The 27,266-nt window shown below is 39.6% G+C and overlaps 1 protein-coding gene across 1 annotated transcript; it reads left to right on the top strand.

Moving 5' to 3' along the window:
* The first annotated feature begins 10,347 nt into the window (after nucleotides 1-10,347).
* On the top strand, nucleotides 10,348-18,395 carry LOC112310169 (zinc finger protein 587). Its single transcript, XM_024566414.4, has 3 exons — nucleotides 10,348-10,623; nucleotides 11,468-11,594; nucleotides 16,672-18,395. The coding sequence occupies exons 1-3, from the start codon at nucleotides 10,426-10,428 to the stop codon at nucleotides 18,393-18,395; spliced, it is 2,049 nt and encodes a 682-aa protein (XP_024422182.4). The 5' UTR covers nucleotides 10,348-10,425.
* The last annotated feature ends 8,871 nt before the right edge of the window (nucleotides 18,396-27,266 follow it).

Consider the following 27,266-nt stretch of genomic DNA (forward strand, 5'->3'; position numbering starts at 1 on the left):
ATACCAGCCAGGGCCTGATAACACGTTCAGTTGCACAAAAATTCTGCATTAGAATCACCAGCACATACCTCTGTACATGCTCTTCACATCACTATTCATATCTATTATAATTGTGTAGGTATTAAGGTACACACTGTTAGCTTTGTTGCTTTTACTAGATTTAATTTTTAACCTTTATATTGGTACATAATATACATTGTACCAATCCATTGTTACAGTACTGTGAACTTCATTTCATTCTTGACTTTACTGGTGATATTTACACTTCATATCTATTTGAGTTTCTATGTAATATCTCTTATTTCATCTTCAAAAACTTTTTTTAGCATTTCTAAAAGGTCAGGTTGAATGGCAGTAAACTTCTTAGCTTTTGTTTGTATGGGAAAGTATTTTGTTCCAAAGAACAGGTTTTTCTAGATAAAATATTGATGGTTTCCATTTAGTGTTTTGAATATATGATTTTGTTTTCTCCTAGCCTGCAAGTGTTTTTCAGAGGAACATACTGTTACCGTTACTTAGTTGTTTCCCATCTGTGAGATGAGTTTCTATATTAATTTCTTCTTTTTTAAGATTTTATTTATTTATTTGTCTTTAGATAGAAGGAAGATAGGGAGAAAAAGAGGGAGAGAAATATTGATGTGTGAGAGAAACATCAACTAATTGCCTCTTGCATGCCTCTTGCTGGCAGCCTAGGCATGTGACCTGACTAGGAATTGAACTGAAACTTTCAGTTCATAGGCCAACCCTCAATCTACCAACTAGGGCAGTTTCTATTTTCTTTCTGCTTTCACAGCTCTCTTTGCCTTTGATTTAAGGTACTTTCATTATAATATCTTTTGGTGAAATCCAGTTTACATTGATTTGTACGGGGACCTTTGAGAATGTGTGCATTTGTTTATTCACAGACCTTTTTCCAATTTGGGAACTCAGTCTTCAGTTTATTTTCTTTAAATAAATGCGCTCTCTTTATTTTTCCTTTCCTCCCTTTTCTTCTCTCTGTCTCAGCCCCACCACCAGCACCCTCAGTGTGTCTAGGAATTTCCATAATGCATATGTCTGTATTTTGATGGTGTTACTTAATTTACCTTGCTAAATTTAAAAAATTTATTTCCCTCCTTATTTCTTTCCATCTTGACACTTTCAAATGTCCTGTTAGAGATGACATGCTTGAGGTATGCTTTTGATACTCCTTATTTCATTTTTTATTTTGTTCATTGCAATTCATCAGCTCCAGTGTTTCTGTTTAACTATTTTTAAATTTTTCTCTCTCTGTGATATTGTCCTTATGTTTCTGTGTTGGTTTCTTCATTTGATTGGTTTCATTTATGTTCTGATGTAGCTCATAGACATTTTTAAACTAAATATTTTGGATTTCTTATCAGGCTGTACATAGGTATCCATTTGTTTTGTATCGATTATTGAAAAGTTATCTTCTCTTGTTGGTGTCCTTGTGTTTAATATGCTTTTTTCATCCTGTATTGATGTCTATTGATTTGATGAAGTAGTTACTCCTTTTAACCTATGGACCAGTTCTGGCTAGAGAAATAGATTTATCTGCATGTGGGTTCAGGAGTGTTGGCTGGGTAAGATGTGTTTCAAGCTTGAGAGAAGGCCCACAAGCCTATTCTCCTTGATACTACGTGAGCTGAGGTCAGAATAGCAAAAAATGTACTGCTTCACGGTGGCTTTGACAGCATGTCTTTTCACTGACAGTCAAGGGTTTTGGAGACTTTGGTGGCTAATACTGCTGAGGACATACTGATTTTTGTTTTCTTTCTTCACTGGGTTGTGGACAAAGGAATTTCTTCTGGCTTTCATGCTGAGAAACACTGTAGGGTCCTCTGATGTGTAAACATGAGAAGTTGCAGATGTTGTAAGGGCCTCTGTGGTTCTTAAAAACAAAAATTTCCAGTGTTTTTCACAGAACAGTCCACTAAAGTCAACCTGAGTGCAGTCACAGTGGTTGGTAGAGTAACTCTGACCCTTGTTTTTGAGCACTGGCATTTTCAAATATGTTTGGTAACCTCATCTTCCTGGTCATCATTTGTAGTCTGTTCTCTGTTTTTTCTTTTGCTTTGCTCTCTTTTTTTTTTTTTTTTTTTGCAATTGGTTTTAGAGAGAGAGAGGATGGAAGGAGTCAGGCAGAGAGGGAAACATTGATATGTTTTTCCAGTTATTTATGCATTCATTGGTAGCTTCTTGTATGTGCCCTGACTGGGAATCGAACGCACAAACTTGGCATATCGGGACGAAGCTCTAACCAACTGAGCTACCTGGTCAGGGCTAATTTGTTGTTTGTCATAATCAGATTCTTATTCCCTTTCCCCATGGTTGATTCTGTTTGTGGATAGCTGTCTCCTTGTTCTGAAAGAAGGAAGAAATCTCATATTTCTCATTTGGATATCTTTCTGACCTCACTCACATAGATACTTGTTCCCTGATCTCTTTTGTGCTTTTTTCCCTACCACAGTGCTGGCCATCCATTTCTTCTGTTTTTCTCTTAACGTTTATATCATCTGTCTTCAATGTAGGGATCAACTGGGGTTTAAGAATTATTTGTGCATCCTAGGAAAAGATTGACACTCTATCTACATGGCAAAGTGAACCCAGAGGGTGTCTTAACTTGGTGAAGGGCTGTTGAAAAGCATTTGATGCCAGGGTGTTCTTAAGGTTATGCCTAGGAACCCATTTTTTTCCAGCAGTATTTTGATACTATTGCTAGTTCCTTACCAAATTGAACTTAATCATCTTTTTGCTGACATGTTGTCAACTATTCAGTTCTAAGTTATCATTTCTACTCAGATTCCCAGCCCATGGATAATCTTCCTCTTTCTAAATTTTACACCTCAACCATTACTTTTACAGGTTGTTTTTTACTTCAGTTCAACCTTGTTCCATGCTTACAGACCCTTGCAGTGAGCAAGTATCATTATACAGACCTTGAACATCATATGTTCTAGTTCAGGTGATGTCAGTGACTTTGAGTTCATTCAAATTATTCTACAGAGCCTCACATCACTAGCAGGAAAGTTCCTATAGGAAGCCATCTGTAGAGGAACAACTAGTAGACCCTGCCTCCCTTCTCTGTGTCCCATCTTATGCTCATGTCTTCACCTTGGTGAGTTTCCACCATTGACCTTTGGGGCCAAGTAAGGTATAACAGTGATTTCTTCAGAGTCTAACTCACTTGTCTTGAAAATCATTTTATAGAATCATGTATCTGTTACAGATGGCCATTTCTGATTAGGATATTCCTTTCCTATAAAGTCAACATATTCTTCACCAGCATTTCCTTTTGTTCAGGTTGCTGTTGTGGAGCAGAGCATGTGGAAGCACCAATTTAACAGAGCTTTTCTGTAAAAATGTCACAGACAAAGAATCCCAAGTTAGCTTTACCTTCCAGGAAGAGCCACCCTTGTGAGAGTTGTGGGCCCGTCTTGAGAGACATTTTTCACTTTATTCAGCAGCATGAAACACAATATAGCCTTAAACTGCTGAGGTGTGGAGCATGTACAAACCAATTTTATTTCAGTACAAAGTGTCACCAGTACCAGGAGCAACATGTGGGAGAGAAGCCTTTCATAAGAGTTGTGGACAGAATGTCAATTGCGAAATGCTGCAATTTTGATGTGTCACAAGTTTTTTACTTGTGTGGAGGTTGGACAAGACATTTATACAGGGTCAAGACATCTCCAACAACAGGCTACTCATACCAGGGAGAGGCCAATTAAAATCTCGACATCTGGGGTGACTATAGGAAAAAGAAAAAATTATTCCACCCCCAATGAATGTAAAAGAGTTGTTGCCTGCAACAACACATTTTTTGAGAACGACGGTGTTCATATGCAAGACAGTATCTTGTGTGCCATATTTGTGAAAAACATTATACCAGAATATTTAGTTTTCATTACCATCAGAGAAGTCACACTGGAGAGAGACATTATGCGTGCGGTGAATGTAAGAAATCTTTTGTCAGTAGCTCCGGCCATCATCATCATCAGAGAGTTCACACTGGAGAAAGGCCTTGTGCATGCAGTGAATATGGGAAAACGTCTACCAGTAGAACTGGATTTTGTTACCATCAGAGTGTTCAGGTCTGTGAAAGGTCTCATGAATTCAGTGAATATGGAAAATCTTTAACCAGAATCAGTGCTCTTCGTTGTCCTCAGAGAATTCACACAGGAGAAAGGCATTATAAGTGCAATGAATGTAGAAAGTCTTTCCAATAGCACTAACCTCCTTTTGTCCCAAATTGTTGATTTGAGACCCAGTTTCCTTTCCTTCACTGTTGGTTCCCTGTATGTTTAGCTTTATTTCACTTTGGGTAGTTTTCATTTGTTCCTTCATTTTGTGACTGAGCTCAATCAGTTCTATGAGCATCCTGATTACCAGTGTTTTGATCTCTGCATCAGATAGGTTGGCTATCTCCTCGTTGCTTAGCTCTTTTTCTGGAGTTTTGATCTGTTCTTTCATTTGTGCCATATTTTTTTGTCTCAGTACACCTGTTATGTTTTTAGGGGGTGCGGAGCCTTAGGTATTTGCCAGGTTTGGGCAACCCTCTCTGCTGTGTTGTGACACTGTCTTGGGGGACAGGTCAGAGGGAACAATGCTGCTCACTTGCTCCCCTCTAGCCCTACTTTCCAACAAACTTGTGTGAGACTGGGAGTTTCTTGCTGTGGCAACCCCCTACAGTAGTTTATAGCTAGCTTTGAGTCTTTAGTTTCCCATTTAGCCAGCCCTACCTCGCCGCGTTTGTCTGCCACCTTGCTGTACGTCTTCTCCCTTCAGCTGCCCATCTTCCCATCTCTGCCTCTCCAAACGGTCTGGGTGAGTGTTTCTTTAACTCCTTGGTTGTCACAGTTCTACGCAGTTTAATTTTCTGGCACTTCTGGTGGTTTATTGTTTTTAGATTGGTGGTTATCCTTTTTTTGGTTGTGCAAGGAAGTGAAGTGTTTCTACCTACACCTCCATCTTGGCTGAAACTCCTCCTGTCTTTCATTTGGACCATATTTCTTTCTGTTCTTTCATTTGGACCATATTTCTTTGTGTTTGTGTACCTATTATGTTGTAAGGACCCCAGCCTTATGTATTCACTAGGGAGAGGCAAATCACTTTGCTTTGTATGTGGGGAGGGGTCCTAGAGGAAATAATGCAGCTTGCCTGCTTGCTTGGCTCTTGCCCTACTTTCTATCACTTCTCTTGCTTCCCACAAATAGATTGTGCCTTTCGGGTGCTGATTCCTGGGTGGCTGGACTTGTGTATGTTCTAGGAATTCACAGGCCTCTCCAATGGACTCTTCTGTGACAGTGGGAGTTTCTCCAGCTGCTGCAACTCCCACAGGTTATTATAGCCAGAGGTTTTGAAGCTTTATTTCTCTGTGCTGGAACCCTGGGTTGGGCACTTTGTCTCACTCCCTAGTTGTTCTTCCTGGCTTATCTGCATGCGAAAGTGGGATATCCCAGTCCACCAGCTGACACCTTGCCCACCCCTGTCCATCAGTCATGCCTTACCATGTGTCCTCTCTACCCTGGCTTCCTGTCTCCAACCTCTCCTACAAGTCTGGATGAAAGTTTCTTTAATTCCTTGGTTGTTGGATTTGTTTTTGAATTGGTTGTTACCCTTCTTTTGTTTGTGCGAGGAAGTGATGTGTATATACCTACCCCTCCTTCTTGGCTGGAACCTCTAAAATCTTGAACCATTTTTAATAAGCTTTTATTAGTAAACATCATAATTCAAGTGTAATATTGGATCAGTCTTCACTTACACACAACACTAAGACCATCATCATAGTCATAATACTGTCTTTTACTGTCACTGGGAATTTACTTCATGCCTATTTTCATCTCCTGCCCTTCACACCTCTGTAAGTAAACACTGAGTTACATTCCATTCTAATAGATTAATTTGCAATTTCTTAAATTTATATGATGAGAATATGGTATTTTTATGCTTTCATTTACATTGCATGTATAATTGGAGTTTTTTTTTTAATGATATGTTAGTAGGTCATCTGTTTTTGCTGAGAAATATTCTTATCTTTGAAGAAAACCCTATGAGTATATCCATTGAATTCGGTTATTTCTAATTTTTGGCTTTAATGCTTGTATACATATTTGTGTATAATTGTTTATATGGACATAAGTTTCATTTGCCTTTGTCAATAACTTTGGACAGCCTGAGTCATAGGGCAGGTGAATGTTTAACTTACAAAGATTAGCAATTTGCTATCAAAATCTATTGTACTTTTTGCATAATTCTAGCAGTGCATGAGGGATTCACTTCCTCCACATCCTAGAAAGTATTTGGTTTGGTTAGTCATTTTTTCATTTAAACTTTTTTTAAAAAAGATTTTATTTATTTATGTTTCGAGAGGTGAAGGGAGGGAGAAAGGGAGAGAAACATCAATGTGTGGTTGTCTTTCACACTTCCGTTACTATGGAACTGGCCTGCAACCTAGGCCTGTGCCCTCCCCGGGAATCAAACCAGTGACTCTTTGGTTCACAGACCGGCACTCAACCACTGAGCCATACCAGCCAGGGCTAAACTTTTTTTTAAATATTGCAGTTCTACCTCACTGTTGTTGGATTGTATGTTTGTAAGGATTCATGGTAACCTTTTTCTTATATATGTATTTGCTATTTCTCTATGTTTGCTAAATTGTCTGAGCCTATGTTCTGTCTAATCTGATACGATTTGGGGAGTTTTTTTATAATTAAAAGACATAAAAATAACAAAGATCCTTACTGAAATTTCAATCATTTGTTGCCTTTTTTACTGTATTAAGTAAATGTTTTTTGTGTTGGACTGATATGTTTAATTCCTTTTTACTTTTTTTTATGCTGTGCACAATAAAATTGACATTCATTTTAACTTTGACTACTAACACTTTTTATTACTTTCAAAATCTAGTCATTTCATAATTAATCTTTTGCTTTCTAGTATTATCCTATTTTTCTGGCCTTCTGTCATGGGGGTTTTTGTGTCAGAACAGGACTCAAGGAATCCAGATGGCATCAGGATGGGTAGAGTGTTTTGGACTCCAAAAGCGCAGTGCAGAGAGAAATGGAAGCCATTGATCAGACTCACGATGCCCTGGGTCAGGCACCCATGATTTGAATCCCAGAATACCAGATATCTTTGGGACTCACATGAAATGTCCCTCTTGTGGACTCGGATTTAGTTTTCTCCTTTGTGAAATGAGCATCTGGTATATCTACATCCCTGAGCTGTTGGAGGAGGTGAAGAACTAAGGTGTCCTTTTGCAGTACAGCAGCTGTGTCTCCAGCCTCCTGGGCTGGAGCAACTCCCGCTTCTGCCTGTGGAGATACTCCCAAACCAGGCCCTCCTCACTCCCCCAGTGTCCACAAACACCATATTTGGGGGTGTGCATTTACTATTGATCCACCTACAGGAAGGCAGGTACTTTTGATGCTGACCCCTTAGTGTGCTGTCCCAACCAGGGAATATCCTGGGGACTCGCTAGAGCTCCCTGAATCTAAGTTGGCTGAATATGACATGCAGATGGAGATGGCCTTATTTTGGCCTTCAAAGATCATTGAAAGTAACAAAGTATTTGTCATTGAAAGGATTTTAGGGTTTGCATTTCCACATTTTTAATTGTCACCACAACCTTGGAAGTGGAAACTAATACTGAATGGCTTGAATCATCCAGGATTAAAGAAATGAATGAGGTTCTCCAAGTTTACTCAATAGAGAAATGTCAGATTCAAGAGGCTGGATTTTAACTCAGTATTTTAGCTCCAGAGCTACAGACATTCTCCACCACAAATGTGAAGCTCTCACTGGCGCATATACACTGCCTCACAGTGTATGGTCTTCACCAGCGATGCTCAGCTGAAGCTGGTCTTTGCATTGGTGCAGTTATCGTGATCCTCTATTCTCCTAAAATTTCAGAACACACTGTCTGCCCTTCTGTCTCCACTGGAATGGCATCATCTGTCAGCTCCTGTGGTTTCTTCAGAGGAACGTTCTTTGAGGCTGAGCTATAGTCTCTCTTCCTTTTCTTTGATCTCAGCATGGAGTTTGACACCCAGGAGACCTGGGTAATTTGGGCTGGGTCTCTGTACCCACCTGTTCTGAACTTATGTATTCCTTTGCAGCCTACTTTTGTCTGCACAAGTGAAGTTGGTGTTGAAACGTAGTTTTTGTTCACTTTGTTTTTAATAGTAACTGACCCCAGTGCCCAGTACACACTGGCCACAACTGAGATACAAATACACATTTTAGGATACAATATATATAATGACAAATAAATGTAGGTCATTTTTAAGAGAAAAGTAAGAAAGGACACAGGTTAAAGTTTCCTAAGCATAACCCTGGTATCAGGTCAGTTTCAGGCACTGTTCAACTTCACTCATTGAATTCTACATCACTTCCCTTTTTTAGCTTGGAGGTTTTTCTCATGCCTGATTATGTTGCTATATGTATTTTACAATATTTTATTGGCCTGTTTAATAAGATTTTTCCTTTCACAACATTCAGCAAAAAGTTTTAACGTCCACCTTCATCATAAACATGTAAGTAAAATACTCTGACAGAATTCATTTGCAACTCATACTTTGAGGTCAGAAATACCTATCCATTAATTGCTGTAAATACACTAAGGTTCATTCAAACACTTAATAAAACACACTATCCTCATACTCTACTTCATAGGGAGGAAAGCTCTTAGAATGACTATCAGGATGCCCGGGTTGTCTGCTCAGTGAAGAGAGCAAGAATATACTCCAGACGTGTAGAGGTCACATGGAGGTGATATATTAGCCCCAAAGCAAATGGATGGTGTGACACCATGCCATTTCGTTCCTCAGAATATACCCTGTATGGCTCTTTGTGTTTTCTGTTCCACAAACCCCCCAAATAATTTATATAACGTTCTTAACTTCGTTTTCTGGCATATTGTCCACTTTCCCTAAGAACATGACATCTATTTCCAACTGGTTATGTAGCTACTTTATATTTATTGCCACAATGGCTACAACTTTGGCATATTTGAAGGTGTTGAAAGGGAGCATCTGAATCTGAGATACAGATTTTGGATTCCAGGATGTTACCACCTTGCTAGGAAATAGTGATTATTTCACCTGTTAATGCAGTGGCCATGTCTGCATGGAGACTGATCAATATTTCTAAAGAAAATGATGGTTGTACCAACTATGGAAAGGAAAGAGTGAGTTATACAATGTGTATTCCTGAAACAGCTAGAAGACAAAAGGCCCTAGAAGGCTGGGAACATGTAAGTCTGCCTGAGTGGTGATGAAAGGACACTGAGTTGCACAAGATGAGGGAATTTGCTGGAGCTATGGCTATGCTGGAAATTTGGTCCCCTAGGGTTTCTTGTTTCTAGAAAGTGTGAGTTATTTTCCTTCATGCAAACTTTTCAACTCCTCTGTTACACTTTGTTTTAATGTTTTTCAAACTTTGGTACATACTTCACTATCATATTTGCTCTGAATTTTTAAAAGGGAAAGCTGTTTACAAAAATACTGATTTTTAATATTCAATGCATGTATATATATCCATAATTAGTTCTTTATAATATTTCATGTGATTTAAAAAATTATTGGAACTATATATAGGTCAACTTCCTTTATGAATATATACTTTACTTAATTCTAAATATAATTTAGAAATGTGTTCATAATCTTGCCACATGGAGAATACTTGAAACATCTCACCTGATGCTTTCAATATGTCTGTAAAAGACAAATTTTCTTTAACTCTGATAATTACAATAACATTTTCATATTAACAAAAACATCAGTAATCATCAGTGTTTAATTGTCAAACATTTAAAAATACTGATTTCGAATTGATGTTCAAATTATAATTATACAGTAGATTTTCATTTAATGTTTATATTATGTGTTAGTATTTTTGTTTCAAATGTATGGCCTACAGTCTTGGGTTATATTTGTCATGTACTTAGGATGGTGTAATTAGATCATTTGTGTGATAAAATTTTCCAGACTCTGTAATTCAGGAACACCTCTTTTATTATGACTCTCTGTATTGGGCACACAGATAATACATTTTTATGAACATGGACTCAAGACCTTTCACCAGGAAAATATGACAGATTTCATTAGCCATTTTCAGGATGTGTCTGTCATGAGGACTTTTCATTTCCCATACACCCTAACGGCGGGTAGTCCTCGTCTCTGCTGGAGCGTTGTAGGAAAACTCCTGATCCCTGCCTTGGACTCATTGACCCACGTTACCTAAAATACCGGGTGTTGAATGCCGGCAGAAGCCTAGCCAATGAAGGGCCAGAAAAGGCGTTTCCATTATGGCGCACGGGGAGGGCGGGACTTCCGGCGCCCTCATCACCGTCGGCATTTTGCATCAGCCGTAATCCAGTTGAATAAGGCCTTGGAAGCTCCAAATCGCTGGAGTCTGGTGGAGATGAGGGGGCGGGGAAGGCGCCTGAATGGTGGTCCACATAGAATATCGGCAACTAAGAAGCTGAGCGACGGTGCCTGGGAGACTGGCACCGGCGCCGGCCCGAGGGCTGCGATATCGGAGGCGGTCTCCTCTCCCTCTGCCACTGTTAGGCCTCGCCCACGGCGTCCGTTTGTGACCTCGCCCAGATGCCGGACTGAGGTAAGTGCACGTCCCCTCACACGTCCACCCCATCACCACCTCACAACACCGAACACTGTACCCCGTGTGCGGGCGTCCTACAGCCCAGGTCTCTTGTCAAGTGGAAAAGTTTCACCTGAGAGAGAAGTGTTGTGGTTTATTAGGACCCAGCAAGTACAGTGCAGAGTGGACAAGAATCATTTCTACCTGAAATTCCCTTGCGGATCTGGGTGGTGAATTTTGAAGCAAAGTCAGAGGCAGGCAGGGGGGGACGAAAATCCTCACTGCAGGCTTTCCCGGACTGTGGGATCCATCAGAAAACGGGTTGGGCTGGATCCTGCTGGAACCTGTCAAGCATTCTGCATGTGCCTACTTCATGTGTGAGTCCTGGGAGACTACTGTGGTGTTGAGCAGGAAGATATAGAGCTGAGGGAGTGAACTTGGAGTGTGATGTGAAGGAGACAGACATTCCTCAACGGCGTGCACAACTAGAGGAACCTTGAGCTGTGGGTCCTGAGTGCCTGGTGAGGGGACTTCAGGGTGCAGCTTAAGCTCATGTTTGGCTGTGTCTTGTAGGCATGATCTGGGAGAGTCAGTGGTATTGCTTGTCAGGAAGGACGGGGCCCTGCACTCATGGCCCTAGGCTTGGATGGCATTTTTCTGCCGTTGTCAGCGTCTGGAAGCTCACCTGCTGTTGCTGAAGGTGATGAGGTGATTAATGGAACAGCCAGCACTGGCATTAGGGCCTGGTGTGCTCACTGAACTGGGAGCCCTGCAGTAAATTGAGCGTGGGACAGATTTCTAAAAAATAGGATTGTCGATCTCAGATAGACAGCTCTGGCTTCATTTGTCTCCATTTTGCCAGGTTGGTGTGACTTTTGCGGACATTGCCCTGTACTTCTCTAAGAAAGAATGGTGCCTCCTTGATGAGGATCAGAGATGCCTGTACCTGGATGTGATGCTGGAGAACTTTGAACTTATATCCTCACTGGGTAAGACGGTCACTCTCGTCAGTGACATGGACTTGGCTTTGCATTTCCCATGCCTCCTATTCTATAGGAGGTGCTCTCTACTCATCTGTGGACTGCAAGCACTACTTGATTTTCCAGTTTTCTGAGTAGCTGCTTTAATTGGCTGGGCTGGTTTTTGCACTGTACTTTTGTCTCCCTGTAATATCCATATGTGTTGTACTGAACTCATAGGGAAAGATTTGTGCCTTGGCTGGTGTAGCTCAGTGGATTGAGAATGGGCTGCGAAGCAAAGGGTCACAGGTTCAATTCCCAGTCAGGGCACATGCCTGGCTTGTGGGCCAGGTCCTCAGTGGGGCCATGTGAGAGGCAACCACACATTGATGATTCTCTCCCTCTCTTTCGCTCTCCCTTCCCCTCTCTCTAAAAATAAGTAAATAAAATCTTTTTTTTTTTTTAAAAAGGAAAGATTTGTGGTATATAGTGTTGCATGGATCCTAGTGGATATCACTTTGATTAAATGAGGAAAAGCATTTTTTCTATTCCTGTTGCTCATTTATACATTCTTTTTTTGGAATATTTTCTCGACATTTTTTTGGCCAGTGGGTCCCTTATATATTTTACATATTAATTCCTTTTCACATACAAGTACATTTTTTTTTGCATTTGCATAATTGTGCATTGTACATATTGCGGTCTGTCTTTCTTTCTTTGTTTCTTTTGTTTGTTTTGCTTTGGTTTGGTTTGGTGTTGTTTTTTTTTTTTTTTACAAATTCAGTGTTTTTGACAATGCAACATTTAGCAAGTTTAGTGTTGCCATTTTTTCAGCAGGTTTAGATTCTTGTAACCAGTATTTGGTGATAAACTATTTTTAATTATGTGTAGTTTCTTTAATTTTTTTATTGTTTTAAGTGTATTTTATTGGTTATGCTGATGTAGTTGTCCCAATTTTTCCTCCTTTGTCCCCCTGCTGCCTGGTAACCACATACCCTCCGGCAGTACCTTCCCTTAGTTCACGTCCATGGGTCTGTCCATGGCATATAAGTTCTTTGGCTACTCCATTTCCTATACTGTTCTTAACATCCCCCTGTTTATTTCATACCTACCAATTTGTACCTCTTAGGCCCTGCACCCTCCCCCTCATTCTTATCCTTCCCTCTATAAGCTGATAACCCTCAAAATGATCTTTGTATCTACAATTTTGTTGCTGTCCTGCTTGTTTACGTAGTTTGTTTTTTAGATTCAGTTGTAGATAGTTATGTATTTGTTGCCATTTTCATGTTCATAGTTTTGATCTTTTTATTACATAGTTCCCTTTAACATTTCATATAATAATGGCTTGGTGATGATGAACTCCTTTAGTTTTATCATGTCTGGGAAGCATTTTATCTGCCCTTCCCATCTAAATGATAGCTTTGCTTTTCATCACTTTGAATACTTCTTGCTAGTCCTTTCTAGCCTGCAAGGTATCATTTGAGAAATCGGGTAACTGTCTTAAGGGAACTCCTTTGTAGGTAACTGTCTGCTTTTCTCTTGCTGCTTTTCAGATTCTCTCTATATCTTTAACCTTTGGAATTTTATTTATGTGTCCTGGTGTGGTCCTCTTGTGGTCCTCTTTTGTTTGTTTGAGACCCTGTACCTCCTGGCCTTGTATTTCTATATTCTTCACCAAATAAGGGAAGTTTTTTTTCATTATTTTTGTCAAATCAGTTTACAATTTCTTGCTCTTCCTCTTCTCCTTCTGGCACCCCTATGATTCAGATGTTTGTACATTTGGAGATGTCCCAAAGGCTCCTTATTCTATTCTTGTTTTTTATTAATTCTGATTTCTTCTTGCTGTTCTGATTGAATGCTCCCTCCAAATGATACCTTTAAATGCTTTTACAAGTATTCACTACAGTCCTGTAGATTGCCTTTTTATTTCATTATGATAATTGCTGTTGTGCTATATCAAAGCTTTTTCATTTGTTGTAGTCTGGACGGTTTGTTTTTTCATATTTTGTCTAGTGGATCTTGTCACATCCCAGAAAATCATATCCACAACAAATTTCCAAAGCTTCTTCTCTAAATTGTCTTGAAGAAGTATTAAGTTTTAGGACTGACATTTAATTCTTTATGTAGATTGAGTTCATTTTTATCAATGGTGTCCAGTTTTGTTGTTTTACTTGTGATTATCCATTTTTCCCAGCTCTATTTATCAAGGAAACTCTTTTCTTTTTTATATATCTTTTTTAAAAAAGATTTTTATTTATTTTTATTTTTAGAGTGAGGTAGGGAGGGAGAAAGAGAGGCAAAGAAACATTAGTGTGTGGTTGACTCTTGCATATCCCTTACCAGGGGCCTGGCCTGCTACCCAGGCATGTGCCCTGACTGGGAATCGAACCAGCGACCCTTTGTTTTGCAGGCTAGTACTCAGTCTACTCAGCCACACCAGTCAGGGCTCTTTTTTATAAGTCTTGAGTTTTAAATGTCAAATGTTAGTTGAAAGCCTGTGCCTATGTTTATTTCTGTGTTCTCTGTTCTATGGATCTATATTTCAGTTTCTATTCCACTAACACACAGTTTGATTGCTTTGGCTTTGTGACAGATTGAAGTCAGGAGGTGAGATGCCACCAAGTTTGTTCTTGCTCAAGATTGCTTTTGCTGTTCAAAGTCTTTTGAGATTCTATACATTTCAGGATTTTTTTTTTAATTTGTGTGTAAAATACCATTGAAATTATCTTAGAAATTGCATTTAATCTGTAGATTGATTTGGGTGGTATAGACATTTTGACTATACTATATTTTCAATTCCAAGAACACCAGATGTCTTTGTGCTTATTTGTGTTTTCTTCCATTTCTTTTGTCACTGTCTCGTAGTGTTCAGTGTACAGACACTTCACCTTTTTGGCTGAATATATTCCTGAGTGTTTTATTGTTTCTAATGCTGTGTACATTTGACTACTTTCTTCTTCTTCTTTTTTTTTTTTTCAGTCCTGACTCTAGGGTATGTATATTTACTTTAAAGACTGAGGCAGGAGAGATAGAAAGAGAAAAAGAGAGAAATCGAACAGTTGTCTGTTGTATATGCCAAACCTGGTACCCAACCCCCCAACCTAGGTATGTGTCCTGACTGGGAATTTAGCCAGGAACATTTTCGTGTATGGGACAATGCTCTAACCAACTGAGCCACTTGGCCATGGCCATTCATTTCTTTACTTTTTAAAAATTTGAATATTTTATTCATTTTTGGAGAGAGGGGAAAGTAGGGAGAAAGAGAAGGAGAGAAATATCAATGTGCAAGAGAAACATTAATAGGTTGCCTCTTGAATACCCCCATTTGGGGACCTGTACCACAACCCAGGCATGTGACCTAACCACTAATCAAACCAGCAACTTTTTGGCCCACAAGCCAGCGCTCAGTGCACTGAGCCACACTAGCCATGGTTCTTTGTTTCTTTATCAAACAATTTATTATCATTGTGTAGAAATGGAATATATATATGTTTTTAAACATATATGTATGTTATATAATATATATAATTGCATGTTATATATATTTATACATTATATATAATTATATGTTATATAGTATATGTATAATTATATATTATATAATAACATATAAAATATGTATAGTAAATTTTTTTTTAGAGAGAGGAGAAGGCAGGGAGAAAGAGTTAGAGAGACATTAATTGGTTGCGCTTTGTAGGCACCCCAACCGTGGACTAAACCCATAACCCAGGCATATTCCCCAACCTGGAATCTAACCAGTGACACTTCAGTTTGTAGAATGACATCTAACCAACTGAGCCACAGCAGCCAGGTTGGAACTAATATTTGTATGTTGATTTTCTATCCTGTAACTTTTCTGAATTACCTATTTAAAAATTTTATATATATATATATATATATATATATATATATATATATATATATATATTTATTTATTCATTTTTGGAGAGAGGACAAGGAAGGGAGAAAAAGGGAGAGAAACATTTATGTGAGAGAGAAACATCAATTGGTTGCCTCTTGTACAGGCTGGACCAGGACTTAACCCACAGCTCAGGTGTGTCCCCTGACTGGGAATTGAACTGGCAGTGTTTCACTTTGCAGAATGGCACCCAATAAACTGAGCCACACTGTGATGGATTTTGTTGTGGATAGATGTCTCCTTGTTCTGGGAGAAGGAATAATTATCATGTTTGTGATTAGGCTGTCTTGCTGAAGTCACTCATATAGATCTTTTTTCCTTGGTCTCTTTTGTGCTTTTTTTGTTCTACCACAGTGCTGGCCATCCGTCTCTTCAATTTTGCTCTTAGATTTTATATCATCTGTATTGCATGTAATGGCTCAACTGGGATTTAAGGGGAAGAATTGCTTGTGCATTCCAGGATAAACATGACTTTATCCATGGCAGGGAGACAGAGAGTGTCCTTGCCTTGGTGTGTGGCTGCTGAGCAGGGTTTGATGAAAGGGCTTTGTTAAGGTCAAAAGTAGGAACTCATTTTGTTGAACAGTATTTTGTTTCCATTGCCAGTTCCTCACCCCATTATACTTATTCTTGTTTATTGTTGAATCTTTGTCAACCTCTCAATTCTAAGTTATCATTTCTATTCTGATTCCCAGACCACAGATAACCTTCCCCTCTCTAAACTTTGCATCTCAGCCGTTTATTTTACAAGTTCCATTTACTGCAGTTCAAACTTTGTCCATTCCTGCAGACCGTTGGAGTGCACATGATCATTATATGACCTTGAACATCATATGCTCCAATACAACTGATGTTTATGGGTTGGAGCTCATTCAAATTATTCTACACAGCCTCATATCACCAGCAGGAAAGGTCTTGTAGAAACCATTTGTGTAGGAGCAATGTGTAGAGCCTACCTCTCTTCTCCGTGTCCCATTCTATGTTCCTGTCTCTCTCTTCATGGGGTCTTTACCACAGACTGACCATTGGGCCCAAGTAATGTATAACAGCCATTTATTCAGAGTCTCACTCACTTTCCTTGAAAATCATAGAATCGTACCTAGCTGTGACAGATAGCCACGTATGATGTGGATATTTCTTCCTTATAAGGTCAAAATTTATTTACCACCCTTTTTATTTTCTGTTCAGGTTGCTGCTGTGGAGCAGAGGATGTGAAAGCATCAAATGAAGAAAATGTTTCTATAGAAGTGTCACAGGCAAAGCAGCCCAAAACACCTTTTTCTCCCTGGCATTGCCACCCCTGTGAGAGTTGTGGGCCAGTCTTAAGAGACATTTTTCACTGTATTGAGCAACAGGAAACACAACACAAACAGAAACTGCTGAGATGTGGAGCATGTGGGAAACAATTTTCTTTCAGTGCCAAGTGTCAGCCTCACCAGGAGCACCACGTGAGAGAGAAGCCTTTCATGAGAGGCGTGGACAGTATGTCACTTGTGAAAAGTTGCAATTTTAATGTGTCCCAGAAGCTTTTTACCTATGGGAACTTTGGGCAGGACATCCTTACCAGGTCAGGACATCTCCAACAACAGGCTATTCAAACCAGGGACAGGCCAAATGATATCTTGACGTCTGGAGTGACTCCTCAGAGCAGCAAAAATCATTATACCCTGAATGAGTATAAAAAAGCAATTGGCTACAACCACACATTTCTTGAGAACAAAGGTGTTCCTACTGGGACACAATGTTTTGTACGTCATCAAGGAGGAAAATATTTTACCGGTATTTCTAGTTTTCATTATCGTCAGAGAATTCACACTGGAAAGAAATCCCGTGAAGGCAGTGAGTGTCTGAAATCTTTTAGCAGGCTCTGTTACCTTCAGTTACAACATGGAGTTCACACTGGAGAAAGGAATTATGAATGCAGTGAAATTGGGAAATCTTTAATCGCCAGCACTAGCCTTTGTTATCATCAGAAGGCTCACACAGTAGAAAAGCTTTATGAGTGCATTGAATGTGGGAAATCTTTTACCACTAGCACTAGCCTCCAAGATCATCAGAGATTTCACACTGCAGAAAGGCTTTATGAGTGCAATGAATGTGGGAAATCTTTTACCAGAATTAATCACCTTCATTGTCATCAGAGAGTCCACACTGGAGAAAGGCCTTATGAATGCAGCGAATGTTGGAAATCTTTTACCACAATTGGTGATTTTCATCGTCATCAGAGAGTTCACACTGGAGAAAGGCCTTATGAATGCAGTGAATGTGGGAAATCTTTTACCACTAGCACTAACCTCCGTTATCATCAAATCTTTCACACAGGAGAAAGGCCTTATGAGTGCTTTGAATGTGGGAAATCTTTTACAACTAGCACTAGCCTCCGTTATCATCAGAGAAATCACACTGGAGAAAGGCCTTATCATTGCAGTGAATGTGGGAAATCTTTTACAAGGATGTATCATCTTTGTTGTCATCAGAGAGTTCACACTGGAGAAAGGCCTTATGAGTGCAGCGAATGTGGGAAATCTTTTACAACTAGCACTAGCCTCAGATATCATCAGAGATTTCACACAGGAGAAAGGCCTTACCATTGCAGTGAATGTGGAAAATCTTTTACCAGAATTAATCACCTTCATTGTCATCAGAGAGTTCACACTGGAGAAAGGCCTTATGAATGCAGCGAATGTGGCAAGTCTTTTACCACTAGCACTAGGCTCCGGGTTCATCTGAGAGTTCACACAGGAGAAAGGCCTTATCAGTGCAGGGAATGTGAGAAATGTTTTAGCACTAGCACTAACCTCCGTGTTCATCTGAGAGTTCACACAGGAGAAAGGCCTTATTGTTGCAGTGAATGTGGAAAATCTTTTACCAGAATTGATATCCTTCGTTATCATCAGAGGGTTCACACATGAGAAAGGCCTTGTAAATGCAGAGAATGTGGGAAATCTTACAGTTGCAATACTTATCGTTACAATCAGATGTCGGAAATCTTTCATCAAAAATTAAAACATTCTCCGCACGTGACTTCACATGGCGGATTGTCTTAGAAGGGTAGGAATTGTACAGATTCTTTTTTTTTTTTTTAATGTTAATAATACCAAAAGAAATTCTTTTAAGCTTTGTTCATCTGAATCAAACCACATAAAGCCAATCATGTACATAGATTCCGCATAAATTTTTTTCTGTTGCATTTCTATTTTTCTGTCCATTTTATTATTTATTTTTTTAAATATATTTTATTGATTATGCTGAGTTGTCCCATTTTTTTCTCCCATTTATTACCCTCCATCCTGCACCCCAGTTCCACCAGTATGTCCCCCCTTAAGTTCATGTCCATGGGTTGTAAATATAAGTGTTTTGGCTTCTCCATTTTCTATAATATTTTTAACCTCCTGTCTAAGTTTTACCTACCAGTTATGCTTCTTATTCCCTGTACCTTTTCCTCATATTCCCCCTCCCTGCTCATATTCCTCCATGTGATCTCCATTTCTGTGATTTTATTCCTGCTTTTAGTTGTTTCCTTAGTTTTTGTTTTTCCAGTTCAGTTTTTGATAACTGAGTTTGTTGTCATTTTACTCTTCACAGTTTTTTATCTTCTTTTCCTTAGATAAGTCCCTTTAACATTTCATATAATAAGGGCTTGGTGATAATGAACTCCTTTAACTTCTTTAACTTGACTGTTGTCTGGGAAGCACTTTATCTGCCCTTCCATTCTAAATGATAGCCTTGCTGGATAGAGTAGTCTCGATGTAGGTTCTTGCCTTTCATGTCTTTGATTACTTCTTTCTAGCCCCTTCTTGCCTGTACCGTTTCTTTTGAGAAATCAGCTGGTAGTCTTATGGGAACTCCTTTGTAGTTAACTCTCCTTTTCTCTTGCTGCTTTTAAGATTCTCTCCTTATCTTCAATCCTGGCTAAGGTAATTATGATGTGCCTTAATGTGTGCATCCTTGGGTCCAGCTTCTTTGGGCCTCTCTGAGCTTCCTGGACTTCCTGGAAGTCTTACTTCTTTTGCGAGATTGGGAAAATTCTCCATTTTTTCAAATAAGTTTTCAGTTTCTTGCTCCTCCTATTCTCCTTCTGCCACCCCTATGATTGAGATGTTGAAACATTTACAGTTGTCCTGGATGTTCCTAAATCTCTCCTCATTGTTTTTGAATTCTTGTTTCCTCATTCTGTCTGGTTGAATAAGTTTATTTCTTCTTTCTGCTTCAAATCATTGATTTGAATCCTGGTTTCCTTTACGTCCACTGTTGGTTCCCTGTATATTTTTCTTTATTTCAGTTTACATAGCTTTCACTTTTTTCTCTATTTTGGGACCATACTCAAACCATTTCTGTGTGCATCCTAATTACCAGTGTTTTGAACTGTGCATTTGACAGCTTGGCTATCTCTTCATCACTTAGTTCTATTTTTGGATCTTTGATCTGTTCTTTCACTTGGGCCATATATTTTTTTTCTTGGCATGCTTGTTGCATTGTAAGGGGTGAAGCCTTCGGTGTTGGAGGGAACAGCCCAGGTCGCTGCGTTTTGGCACTGTAGGTGGTGTAGGAGTCTGACAGGGAACAATGCTACTTGTTCAGTTCTCAGCCGTCTTTCCATCACTTCCCCTGCTACCCAGAAGCAAATTGGGCCCTTCTGGTGCTGATTCCCGGGTGGGTGGGCTTGTACGTTCTAGGACCCTGTGGGTCTCTCCAACAAATTCTCCTGTGAGGCTGGGATTTCTGCTGCCGCAACCCCCACAGTTTTTTTACAGTTAGAGGCTTTGAGGCTTTATTATCCTGTGCTGGAACCCTGTCTTGCATAATCTGTCTTGCTCCCCAGTTGTTCCTCACAGTTTATCCACTCTCAAATGTGGGACCTCCAGCCTTCGCCTGACCATGTGTTGTCTCTACCCCTCCGACCAGTTTGAGTAAATGTTTCTTCTTTAACTCCTTGGTTGTTGGACTTCCATACAGTTCGATCTTCTGGCAATTCTGGTTGTTTTCTGTTTTTAAGTTTGTTGTCCTTTTGTTTGTGTGAGGAGGCAAAGTGTATCTACCTATGTCTCTATCTTGTCTCCATCCATTTTAAGTTCCACAACCCCAAAATTTAATTATGTGGGAAGCCTGTGTGTCCATGTTGAACTTTTCAGTTTAACCAGGTGTCTTGCCAGATATCTCCATGTCATTCTGTATTTCTGTTGTTGAAGATATTTTTAATTTTATGTATTTATTTTTAGAGTTGGGGAGAGAGGAGAGGAAAATCAATGTTAGGGAGATAGATATATATTGTTTGGTTGCCTCTGACACAACCCCTCTGGGACCTGTCCCGCAGCCCAGAGCTGGGACTGAACTGGTGACGTTCAGGTTCCCAGGCCAGCACTCAATTCACTGAGCCACACCAGCTAGGGCAAAATTAGGAGTAGGCTAACTTATGTTTAGATTCTCATTCCTTTCTCACTCACTAGTTGATGCACTTTTAGCCCAGAGAATATCATCTGAGTTCAGCTGTCAGCTTGCAGAAGGCCTGTTTTTTTTTTCCCAGGGATGTGCTCTTACCCAGGTGTCAGTAATAAATTTCTGAGTGTCCACATCACCCCTATAAGAACTGCCATGCTTCCTTCTTTTTGGATTGTGAGATAACGAAGGCCTTTTTTTCTAAATTCTTTGGGTGTTCTGTGTATTGTCTGGGGTAGTTTATAAGCAGATTTGTGCCCTACAAGCATGAAGTGGTGAACAATTGTACATGTGTCTCAAACTTTCTCTGACTTTGTGGGTACAGTTTGTTGCAGAAGTTAACTCAGCAGTTTTTCTCAAACTTGAATTCCTTCTTATAACCACCTAGGCAAGACTTGAGGGCTCTCTAGTTTTCATGAGAAGCCTAGATGCTATGAGTTTTAGGAGACAGATCACTCCAAGAGGGGGTAGCTAAAACAACCTTAAGTACGTATAGGTGCAGCATGAATTTTTTCCTTTGCAAAGGATGCCAATATTTTGGAGAGAATCTGGCCCAGGTTTTACAAAGGGCTGTGTGTCATATAGTTGCATGGGTGATGATCATTAGTAGTTCCACAAGGGTTAAGGGAAATTGTGATTGCAACAGAAACAGTGGCCTAAATAGGTGCTTGAGGAGACTGCACCTAACTAGATGGAATGTGCCTCTCTGAGTAATAAGTAAATTGTTTTCAAAAATTTGAGGATTTTGGTCATTTATTAGATGTTAATGTCAAAGACATTGGTGCCCTGGCAGAAAAGAAAAATGTAGGATATCTTTAGTTGAGGGATGTTGCTTTGTGACCCACCCAGCATTCTTCTTGCTTTCATGACAGTTCTCTTGTTGGCTGTTTGCTGTCACTAAAGCAGTCTCTCCCAGGGGTCATGAGAACATGGATTGAATATAGACTTGCCAAATCTATTTTCAAAAGGTATTGGACATACAAAGTTTTCAAATCTTGAACCATCTTTAAAAGTTTTAATTCATTAATATCATATTTGAAGTATGATATTTAGTGAATCTTCACATATACTTAAAACTGAAATCATCACCATAGTCATAATACTGATATTCTCTGTCCCTGGGAATTTACTTCATGGCCTTTTTTGTTTCTACCACCTCTTCACCTATCTGCAAATAAACATTGATTTACATTTCTGTATATATTTGGAGATTTTTTAACAGTAGTAGCTCATCTGTTTGGCTGACAAATATCATTGATATGCCATTGCAGAAGGGCCTTGTGAATGCAGTGAATATGGGATGTATTTCAGTGGAAAGTGTGAACTTTGTTCTCATCAGAGTATTCACACTGGACAAAGTCCTTGGAATGCAGTGAATGTGTGAAATCTTTCATTCAAAAGCAACAACTTTATTGTAATCAGAGAGCTGACACAGGAAAAAGGCCTTATAAGTGTGGTTAATGTGAGAAATCTCCAATAGCCAAATTTCCAATCTTCCTCTGCGCATAAGAGTTTATATGGGGCAGGGGGAAAGGTCTTAGATGTGTAGGAAAGGTACAATGTTTTTTTTTCCCCATGTTAATACTGTGGAAACTATGGAGCCTTGTTGGTGTGAAGCAAATATACAGCCAAACATGAACAGTAGAGAGGTGTCCCATAATTTTTTTTTATATGTGAAGCATGTGTGTCCATGTTGCACTTTCTTTACCCAGGTCTCCTTCCAGATTCATGTCAGTGCAGATTTCTGTGCTGAAGATACTTCACCTGCAGCATCTGTAGGGTTCCGAGAGATGCATGAGTCATCATCCTAATGTGCTCAGAGAAGGTAACTGTTACCCGATTTGTGAGAGAAAAGTAGGAGTAGCCTAACTTCAGGGCTTTATTCCTTCTTCTACTAATTGGCGCAGACCTGACTCAGTTTTGGCCTAGAGAAAATCATCTGAGTTCAGCTGTCAGTTTGCAGAAGGATGGCCTTTTTAGGGACATGCTTTTTTAATATACCAGTGATGATTTTTGAGTGCCCAAGTCTCCAATACAAGAACTACCAAGCTAATATCCCTTTGGTTTGTAAAATAATCAAGGCCTTTTCCCCAACTTCTTTAATATTGAGTGTGCTATTGTGTGTGGTAGTTAATAACAGTTTTTGGTCCTACAAGCATAAAGATGTGAACAACTTTTATAAATGTCTCAACCTTTCTCTGCCTCCATGGGGACAATTTTTGCTACAGAAGTTAACATGGCAGTTTTTTCCCAGACTTGCATTCCTGCTCATATCCACCCAGGCAAGACTGTGGGCTCTCTAGTTCTCGTGAGAAGCCTCAATGTTGTGTTTTAGGAGACAGATCCCTCCAAAGAGGGGGTAGCTATGATAACCTCAGGTACATCTGGGAGCAGCGTGAATTTTTTTTTCTTTTTTGTAAAAGATGCCAACATTTTTGAAGGGAGTCTCTGGTCCAGGTCTTCCAAATACCATGTGCCATAATGTCTGCAATTCCGTAGGTGATGGTGGTTAATTGCAGCGACATAGAGGTCTGGGGAAAATGAGTGCAACAGAAACACTGGCCTAATAGGTGCTGGAGGAGACTGCAGCCAACTAGATGGAATGTGCATTTTCTCAGCATGCATCCAGAAAATTTTCTGAGAAAAAGACTGTAGGATCAGTTTGTGCACAAATCTCAGGATCTGCAAGAATATTTATCTTCTGTTGATTCAGTCATTTTCATTAAATATAATCAAAAGGTTCTCCACCCTGGTGAGATAGCTCAGTTGGTTTGAGTGTCATCTTGATATGCCATGGTTCTGATTTTAAACCCTGGTCTGGGCACACACAAGAAGCAACAAATAAATCCACACATAAGTGGAAAAACAAATCCAGATTCATCCATCCCCACTTTCTCAAATCAATAAAACTTTTTAAAAGATGTGGATTTCTGTCTCCTGTCGGATGTCCTTTTCAGAGTCATTGGTGCCCTGGTGGAAAGAAAAAGTTGAGTGATGTTGCAACTTTGACCCAGCCAGCAGTCCTGTTGGTTTCAGTGAGTTTTTATTGTTGGTTGTATTTGCTTTCACTGAGGCCAAGTCTCATCCCGAACACATGAGAATGTGTTTTGAATAGAGACTTGCCAACCTATTTTCAAAAAGAGTTGGGCATATATATTTTTAAAGTCTTGTACCATTTTTAATAAGCTTTAATTAGTAAACATATTTCAAGTATAATATTTGATCTGCCTTCACTTATACATGATTCTAAAACCATCACCATTTTCATAATACTGTCCTTTACTGTCACTGGGACTTTACTTCATGGCCATTTTAATCTCTCTCAGTCCTTCACAGCTCTGTGAGCAAACATTGATTTATATTTCATTGTAATAAATAACTGAGAGTAACAGTATTTTCTGCTTCCTTTTACATTGCATTTATATTTGAAGAATAATATATTAGTAACTCATCTGTTTTTGCTAAGAAATATTTTTTTAAAGGTTTATTTATTTTTAGAGAGAGGAAGGGATGGAGAAAGAGAGGGAGGAAACATCAATGTGTGGTTGCCTCTCGATCGCCCCAACTGGAGACATGGCCGATAATCCAGTCATGTGCCCTGACTGGAAATCAAATCATAGACCCTTTAGTTTGCAGGCTGGTATTCAATCCAGTGAGGCACCTGCCCCTCTATTCTTGTCTATGAAGTTTGTACGATGAATTTATCCATTCAAAATGATTATTTCTAATTTTTTAGTTTAAACCTGGTTTAATTAATTGTGTATAAGTTTTTATATGGACATTAGTTTCATTTACCTTTGTCAATAACTCAGTGCACAATCCAAGTTGTAGAGTAGGTGAATGTTTAAATTACAGAGATTAGGAATTTGTAATATAAACTAATTGTACCTTTTTGTATCCTTCCAGCAGTGTGTAAGAGATTTATTTACTTTAAATGTTAATATTTGATCGGTAAAGCATTTCATGTTAAAACTTGTTTTTAAACATCTAGTGCTACTTCTCTGTTGTTTGATATTATTTTTCTAAGGATTTATCATGAGCCTTTTCTCAGTTGTGTATTTACTATGTCTACCTTTGCTAAATGTCTGATCCTGAGTTCTGACTAATCTGAGTTTTTGGTGGTTTTCTATAACAAAAGGACAAAAACAACAAGGGGGTATGTTGGAATTTTACTCATTCTTGGCATTTCTTGCTTTATTAAGTAAATGGGGGGGGTTATGGGAAAGATGTTATAGTATTTTGTATTCATTTTAATACTTTGTACTCTTTTATACTTAGCACAATGCAATGTACACTTTTTATTTTAATCTCTGGTATCTAACATTCTCCATCAGTTTAAAAAGTCCAGTCATTTCGTATTACAATAAGCCCTTGTTTTGTATTTTGTTTCATTTTTCTGGTGTCTTATGGAGGTTCTTGAGTTGGAACCAGTTTCTCAAGGAGACCAGATTACATCAGGATGGGAGGGAATGGTTTGGATGAAAACTCAGTGCAGAGGGAAATAGAGCAGTGATCAGACTTCCCATGCCCTGGATCAGGCACCATGGACCTGAATCCCAGATTATGAAATATTGGGACTCACAGTCAAATTGTTACAGGACAGAAACTAGCCTGGAATATGTTTATTAAGGGTGAGGACAGTGAAACAAAGGAAGGATTTAGGGTAGAGGAAGTAAAAGGAGAGAGACTAGGCAGTGCTGTGCTTTGGCTCCCTAGAAAAGTTACAGGAAAGGAATGAGCCCGAGGCAGGGCTGCTGTTACCTCACTGGGAAGTAGAGGTCACAGAGACAGAAGTGAACCAAGGCAAGGTTCCTTTCATCTCACTGGGAGGTCAGAGAAAATAGGGCCTTGGAGGCGGGATCAGGGGGTAATCCAGGTGAAATGCTCCTGCCCACTGTTTCCTGGAGGCAAGTGTCCTGGGGTCCCTTAGAGTTTAAGAGGAAGTAAAACATTCATGCCTGGGAATGGGTGTGGATATGCTCTAGAGTGAGCCAGCCCTGAGCCTTTGTCCTGAGGGCTTTTTATCTTCTGTAGATGAGGATTTCAGGGCAGTGTTTCAGCAGAATATTCATTACCTTTCCAACTGTGTTTTTAATATGCTGATGCCTCAAAATGAGCTTATGGAGGTTTGGGGAATATTCTTTGGTCTAATATGCTGTTTTAGTTTAATCTTGGGTCTGTCTGGCTCTTAATGTGATTTTTTAAATTTGTTCCCTTGGCCCTGGTTGGTATGGCTCAGTAGACTGACCCAAAGGGTTGCTGGTTCAATTCCTGGTCTGGGCACATGCCTGGGTTGCAGGCTTGGTCCCCAGTAGGGGGTGTGTGAGATATCACCACACATTGATCCCTGTCTCTCCTTCCCTTCCCCTCTCTCTAAAAATAAATAAAATCTTAAAAAAAAATAAATTTGTTCCCTTGACTTCATCTGTCCTTGGCTTTAGCTGCTGCAAATGACATGGATTAAATCTCTGTTCTCCATTTCACAGACCAGGATCTAGTTTCTAGTCAGGGAGGAGAGGTATAAATGATTTGCTCTTGGAGTGTCTTGGTTAAGGGAGATAAGGTCTTGGGATTCTCCAGCTGACTGTAAGTTAATCAAATTGTTTGACCTTCTTTATTTTTCTTCTCTCAGTCTCCCCATCCTGCTTGCCCAGGAACTCTCCTAGCTTCTTAGGTATCCAATCAAAAAATAACCCCTATTTGGTCTGTGCTTTAGTTCTTTGTATAATGAATATAAAGTATGTTTTTAACCCTCAGCTGTTGGACAAGGTCAAGTGCTAAAATGCCCATTCACAATGTGGCAGCTGTGTGTACACCCTCTATGACTCAGGCAACCCTTGTTTCTGCCTGCAGAGGCATTTCCAGGCCAGGCACCCCTCACTCACCCAATACCCACACCTCCTTTGTTTTGGTGTGTGTTTGAAGATACAATCAGGCCTTTAAGTACAGGCTGACCCACCTGCAGGGGGGCACTGACCCTCTATATGGGCTCCCAACCTGGGAATCTGCAGGTGACTTGCTAGAGCTCCTCCAATCTCAGCTGGCTGGATGTGACATGTGGGTGATGCTGTCTTTTAACCGTAGCATTTGAGATGAAGTTAACAAACTGAGTACTTGTCAATCCCAGGATTCCACGGTTTGTTTTTTGAGAGGATTCACTTTTAATTCTCACAACTTTAAAAGTGGAAACTAGTATTGAATTGCTGGGAACCTCCAGGATTAGAGGAATGAAGTAGGTTCTCTAAGTTTACTCACCACACAAGTGTCAGATTTAAGTGGCTTGATTTTAACCGTGTATTCTGGCTTCAGAGCCAGAAACCACCTCTACCACTGCTGTGAAACCCTCA

The sequence above is a fragment of the Desmodus rotundus genome, chromosome 12, assembly GCF_022682495.2.
Source record: "Desmodus rotundus isolate HL8 chromosome 12, HLdesRot8A.1, whole genome shotgun sequence".
Lineage (NCBI taxonomy): Eukaryota > Metazoa > Chordata > Mammalia > Chiroptera > Phyllostomidae > Desmodus > Desmodus rotundus.

Excerpts from the sequence above, each read along its gene's own strand:
- LOC112310169 (XM_024566414.4), top strand. The coding sequence starts at position 10,426 with ATGAGGGGGCGGGGAAGGCGCCTGAATGGTGGTCCACATAGAATATCG. Across the intron at positions 10,624-11,467 it reads CGCCCAGATGCCGGACTGAG|GTTGGTGTGACTTTTGCGGA; the intron begins GTAAGTGCACGT and ends CCATTTTGCCAG. Across the intron at positions 11,595-16,671 it reads TGAACTTATATCCTCACTGG|GTTGCTGCTGTGGAGCAGAG; the intron begins GTAAGACGGTCA and ends TTTTCTGTTCAG.